General features: G+C 48.2%; 1 protein-coding gene across 4 annotated transcripts in view; it reads right to left on the bottom strand.

Moving 5' to 3' along the window:
- Positions 1-333: 333 nt before the first annotated feature.
- The window catches only part of Aop (ETS variant transcription factor anterior open), a 112,590-nt gene continuing 106,923 nt past the window's right edge, over positions 334-6,000 (bottom strand). For all 4 annotated transcript variants that reach the window (XM_077704013.1, XM_077704011.1, XM_077704010.1 and 1 more), the window contains 3 exons: positions 5,027-5,270; positions 3,849-4,098; positions 334-2,240 (listed from right to left, as the gene is read on the bottom strand). In XM_077704013.1, coding sequence (XP_077560139.1) covers positions 2,072-2,240; positions 3,849-4,098; positions 5,027-5,270 — 663 coding nt within the window. In that variant the 3' untranslated portion in view covers positions 334-2,071. The remainder of the gene's footprint in view (positions 2,241-3,848; positions 4,099-5,026; positions 5,271-6,000) is intronic.

Raw genomic sequence — 6,000 nt, 5'->3', positions numbered from 1 at the left:
GACTAAGAGTGAAGAAGCACAGACCTCTGCGCTTCTTCACTCTTGTTCTTTGCGCTGTGTTGTATGTTCAGAATGAACCAACAAGCCCCACTCCAAGAGGCGCTAATTCAGCCCTTCAAGCCATGCCAACAACTTTGTTTTGCTTTCTGTCTAACTTTGTTTTGTTTTGTTTTCTGTCTTTCTTCTGGAATGGCATGGATTGAACCCAGTGGCATTTCGTTTCTGTCTTTCTTCTGCACGTAGAGATCCCAGTGGCGGTCACTGCCACTTTTGGTTTTCGTAACCATGCTCTGATGGCTTTGAATGCAGACATCAAGGAGACAGAGGCAGGCATTTCGGTACTTCATAATTTATGAGGCAGAATTTGAAAACGAACAAAAAGAAAGATTTTTCCTACTTATTCGTTATGAAGAATGAGTGAAGTGTAAAAGCTGAAACTATGTAGCCGCAACAATCGCAAATCATTTGAATCTTTTGAGCGCGTCTTTTTTCTTTTTTAATGCACGGCCTATTGCACAGACGCGCCTGACGTCCTTGTATTTGCGAGTACCACGTATTCCGCCTAAAATATTTCTAAAGAAGCGTGCGATGATGAGGAAAAAGAAAAATCTTTCCGGGGGTCAACAAAAATCGGCATAGTAGGTTTGCTCAAAACAATGCGCTGTCTCAAAAGACAGCCGCTAACAAATTGCAAACAAATGAGTCCTGAAAGCCTTTCAACACTACCCCCGCAACCATCGCGCACAATCTATCATCACTGACACAAGCGGTTCGGTGGTGGATAGAAAAAGAGCGGCAAACTTGAACAAATGGCGTGCCCCAAAAAACGAAAAGTTGAACCGGGATTTGCTAAGAACGTAAATGTGGGTGAAAAAACAACAAAATAAGAAAAACAACAAAAAGAAAGAAACGACGCTAAACTTGCTCGAAGGCACACAACTGTCTTCCAACTCTTTCACGTTTGTTGGCTGGTGGTGGTACCCAAGAATTCCGCAAAATAATGAAATGGCACGGATTATCTCGCCTGCACTGGTTTTCTTTTTTTTTTTTTTCTGCCCCAGTCAAATTAAAACCGCCAACTGCAGCAGCTGAGATCAGTGTGTCCAAAGAGGTATCTATAAAAAATAACAATCCATTAAAAAAAAAAAAAGGCGCGAAGCATATAAAAACACAGCGTGAAGCCACGCGACGACGAAAATGTCGTAAGCCGAAAGCAAAGCGTCCCTAAACAAGTCATTTTGAAGTCTGTGCCAACGGTCCATTTGCACTTGTCACAGGCCACACAGTTGGCATGGTAGTGTCACGCACAGGCACTGTGCTAAGAGTTCGCTTTTGAAGGCACGGTGCAGCCTCTATACACACACACAGACACACTCACACGTGCGCACGTAGTAAACGCCTGCGTTTCATTCAAAGTGTCTCTCCCGGCAGGCTTGCTTCACAGGACGGCCCTGGATGATTGGCGACTTGATGTCCGCACGCGCACATAAGGCATCGAAACACCTCACCACCTCATTAATCCACACGTCGGTCACGTTTCCAATCTCTAGAGGTAGCACTGCGTTTTCACCGGATGCTGTCACCGTCCAACGGCTAGCAAGTAGCAGGCTCCTTGGAAACACACACATGGACGTACCTCCCAAGTCGGCGGCAACATTTCGATGCTGTCACTTCCTAGTTGTTGAACTTGCAGATGCACCAAATGCGACGCTCGAGTTCTCAGCGAAGTTCGCCGGCCATTCCCACACTCGACGAGGCGTGGCTAACTGTTCAGCCACTTCACGATGCCCCCATAGATGGATCGGCGTAGTCGAAAACATAGAAACAAAAAGTGCAAACGACGACGACGCCCGTCCATTCTACAGACTCCTCGCACTGAGCACAGAGCAGACACGCACTTGCCCACAGTTCGTGCCTACCGGAAGGCACCACAAGTTCCAAAAAGCGAGTGTCTCTTAAAAGGTGGTGGATTGTGTTCTGCGCGATTGGAGCAGGTACTGTTTGATGGAGGAGGGAACAAAAGTGCTAGAAACAAAGGCACGTCCGTGGGATGCGGGCTGGAGGGCGTTCCTCAGTCATTTTCGAGGCACGGCGAAAGGCACTCTTCCTTGATGCTCATGTCGAGGGCGCTCGACGACTCCTCTTCCTCCCCCTCGCGGGCCGCTGCGGCGTCGGAAACTGTCCGCTCCAGGAGAGACCGCTGCTTGCAGTACCGCAGCTCCGTCGGGGGGCGCAGAAACCTAGTTTTGAAAAAGGAAAAAAAAAAAAAAAGTAAGAATTAAGGCTACTTTGGAACTCCAAATAAGTCTATGAGGCACCCAAACTAAATGTAGCCCACCTGGAAGTGAGCTGATAAAACAGAAGTGAGCTGATATTAGAAACTTCGAATACTTCACGAATAATTTTTGCTAGCCTATCCGATTCTCAGTGAAGTTTTACTGATCAAAATATTCGAAAGGTTCGAATATTCGAATTTTACAAATAATAGACGACTGTAAGTTGAAGTTGGCTCTGCCACAGGCCACAAGAACTTTCAGGCTTCCCTGCATGGCTTGCGCTGTTGATTTGGCTTCTTAGCACGACTACAAGGCTCCGCAAGAAAGCCGACACATGCTGAGTGAGTGTGTAGGTCAACTGTGGTGTAAGCTAAAGCTGATGTGTAACACTACGTGTGCACAATTTATAAGCGGATGTTTTTTGTCAACATAGAGCCATGAGTAAACGATGGGGAGCTATAACTCATCAGCGGAGCTTCCAGTAAGACCGTACAAGCCAGTAGCGTGCCCAGCAAGGCCAGACAGAAGTGACTGCAGCAAGTCGATTATGTACTTCCTGTATTCACAGCAGGCTGAGGGGCCAGCATTTCTTCATGGTGAAGTAATTTTTGCACTAGTGCCTTAGTGTGTTTTCTTAATGCTTCATTCTTAGTGTTCACACCATTTTCTTTTCACACACAAATACCTGAGCCCTCAGATCTGATGCTCTGCCTGCCTAAGTTAACTTTTTTGTACCTTTTTTTTAGAACCTCTATCCACACTAGAGCAAAGATATCTAGGTTTTAGAAATTCCATATGCTTCGCAATGTCTCGTTACCATTCGTACTACAAAGTATTCAATCCAAATACAATGCCTGTAACAGCTGTTCCGTAATTTAACCCCGATGGCATTTTTAACTCGCACTACCTGCCTATGTTTGACGTGAATCCAGCCCACCTGGAGTTTAAACATCCCACAAATGTCATGCACGTGGATGTTCCGGTGCTTCCCCCCTCCTCCACATAAAAACAGTTCGTGCAACATCCTGTCTTCAACAGTGTTTTGCACATAGCAGCAGAATGCTCTATCTGCTATGCCTTATCCATAAGCCACCATGGCACACCCACGCAACCACCAGACATAGCACAAACATCCAGCAAACATCTGCTCAGGCTGCATCAGATGTTGGTAGGAAGTCTCTGATTAAAAGCCAACGGGCATCCCACAGACATCCACCAAGTGCCTGATACTGGATCTGTCTTGGACCAAATTGGGACATTACACAGCATGCTAAATTGAAAAAAAAAAAAATAGGGCACAGGATAAATTCAGGGGACACAGGACAGGTATGGTTAGAAGTCCGTAGGACAGACTTTAGTCCTGCACTGGACATGAAGAGGCTGATGGCAAAAATCACTAACATCTATTGCTGTTTGGGACCCGCCAAGCCCAAGGATGTAAGTTAGATCACAGCCACAGCGGCTTGCTGTTCAGATGGAGGCAAAAAGCGACAACGCCCATGTATAAAGACTCCCAAGAGTTGATTGGGCACGCGGAGCCCCCCCCCCCCAGTGAGTGAAGGAATGGCGTACCTGTAGCAGAGCCGCTCGCCGGGCTCCTTCTGGAGGATCTTGACGCGGTAGTAGTAGCGCATGGCGCGGGACATCTTGTCGAAGTTCATGTTGAGGTGGTTCTTCTGCATGCCCCAGAGCTTGGCCAGCCGGTGGGGGTCGGTGATCTTGAAGACGCCCTTGGCCTGGTCCTTCCACGTGATGCAGTAGCGGTACTTCTGCTCGGGATCGTTCAGCAGCTGCTGCAGGAAGTCCCACAGCAGACGCACGCCTGCGCAGACACACACACGAGGGAGAGAGAGGTGTTTTCTTTCTTTTTCTCTTCCGATTTCATTTACAGTTTATGTGCAAGCTACAAGACTTGGCGGATTACTCTTTTGTGGTTCTCTGGCCCGTCAAGCAGGCCACAAAACTTGGACGCTAAATCCAAAATCGTATGTTAAAATATCAGCGAACACTCGGGGAGCAGTGGTTTCGACTTCTACTTCAGTAGCAGAGAGGGCCTGGGTTTGATTATAAATCCGGAGATGGCAAAAACATTTTGTTTTTCAGCCTGCACAGCTCGTCCTTGCATCCCTCATCCTGTGTTTTTTTTTTTACGGCGCTCAACAAAGTTATAATGGATCACCAACTCACTCATATATACCCACACATTGTTTTTCAGACACCTGGCAGGTGGCGCACATGCTGTGGTATTGACTACATACACACAGCAAGTAGAAGTACCAGCTACAGCAAGTAGAAGTACCAGCTACTACAATTACCAGCTACTGCTGTAAAAAACAGTTTAGCCCGCTGACTCCACAGACTTTTCGATGAACACTGCCAAGACTCAGCTGACACACGATAGACCTGGCTGGAGATCTTTGGGGGAGGCCTTCGTCCTGCGGTGGGCAAGACTAGGTTGCTGAAGTCAAGGGTTTATCGCGGCTTTATGTTGTACGCGCACTGCTTATGTCACATGCTGAAGAAAACATAAGCATCCATGAACTTTCCCTCACTCCGTTGTGAACAAGGCTTCCGTAGCAAAACCGAAACGTCTTGCTTGTTTTTTAAAGTTTTTAAAGTTTTTAGGAGTTTCTTTTGGTCAGCGTCTCCATTTTTATTTTAATAAGACTACGTGGCTGCTGCTGATGATGGTGCCAGAGGCTTTCTGGAGTGTACTAAGGATGTAAGCGGGCAGCAAACGTGTCACTCACTCATCTTGTCACCAGGAGCGTCGGCCACGACACGGCCGGTCGCAGGCGGCGTGATGGGGGGCACAGGAAGCACCACGGGAGGCGGTGGCGGAAGTCCGCCAGAGGGCTTGTTGGCCGCTGCCACGGGGGGCAGCATGGAGTGCAGCGCCACGTCGGGCAGCATGCCCGGGAAGGCTGAGATGCCACCCCGCGGGGGAAAGGCCACCGGCGGCGTGGGGCTCCGCCGCACCAAGTCCATCACACCCTGCATAGGAGCGGGAGGTTTTCCACTGTTGTAAGAGCTGTTGTTTTCGGGTTTTAGGGATGAAGCACCTCAGGGGCTCGGGCTTTCAGCGTCTCATGTCGCCGTATTCTCATGTAGTCATGGTACTAAAACACCACGACACTCGTTTTCCAACCCCTCGCACTAGAACGTTTCCTCTATGTGGGCAAAAGCGCGTACTAAAAAAGCACATACCAGGACACTCGTTTTTCATTTGCACTTGCTTGCTTGCGTCTATTTCACTTCGTACTCACTTCAACTTCAAAATTTGCAGTTCTCCATTTCAAATTTCACTGCTCCTTCGTTTTCGTAATTAGGATGCCACGTCTATCAGCGCACGCCGCGTGGCAAGAGAGAGGCTTACAACCTCTGAATACACTTATCCACTGCATGCTTTGCCCCTCCCCAGGTTTCACGTGAGTGGAGATGGCCGGGTTTCACGAAGTGCTCAAGGTCACAAAACAGCAGCTTTTTAATTAACGGCGTTGCTCAATATCACCAGTTTCCAAACTCCCCATAGGCCGCACGTATCAAAAACCGGTCCACAGTTGCCCCCCTCCCCTCCCCTCTGTGCTGAGGGCAAACAGGGGCAAGCAGGGGGAAAGTTGGCTAGCCTGTCACCTGCTGGCAGAAAAGTTCAAGTCGTACTCAACTGCCTGCGGCTGATTCATAAAAAAAATTGTGGCAACATCGGTAAACATTACCTAATGTA

This window comes from Haemaphysalis longicornis, unplaced genomic scaffold (genome assembly GCF_048455015.1).
Source record: "Haemaphysalis longicornis isolate Haplotype H1 unplaced genomic scaffold, Haemaphysalis longicornis Haplotype H1 scaffold_3, whole genome shotgun sequence".
Classification (NCBI taxonomy): Eukaryota; Metazoa; Arthropoda; class Arachnida; order Ixodida; family Ixodidae; genus Haemaphysalis; species Haemaphysalis longicornis.
The sequence above is the reverse complement of the archived record's forward strand: the minus strand, read 5'-3'. Positions and strand labels throughout refer to the sequence as shown.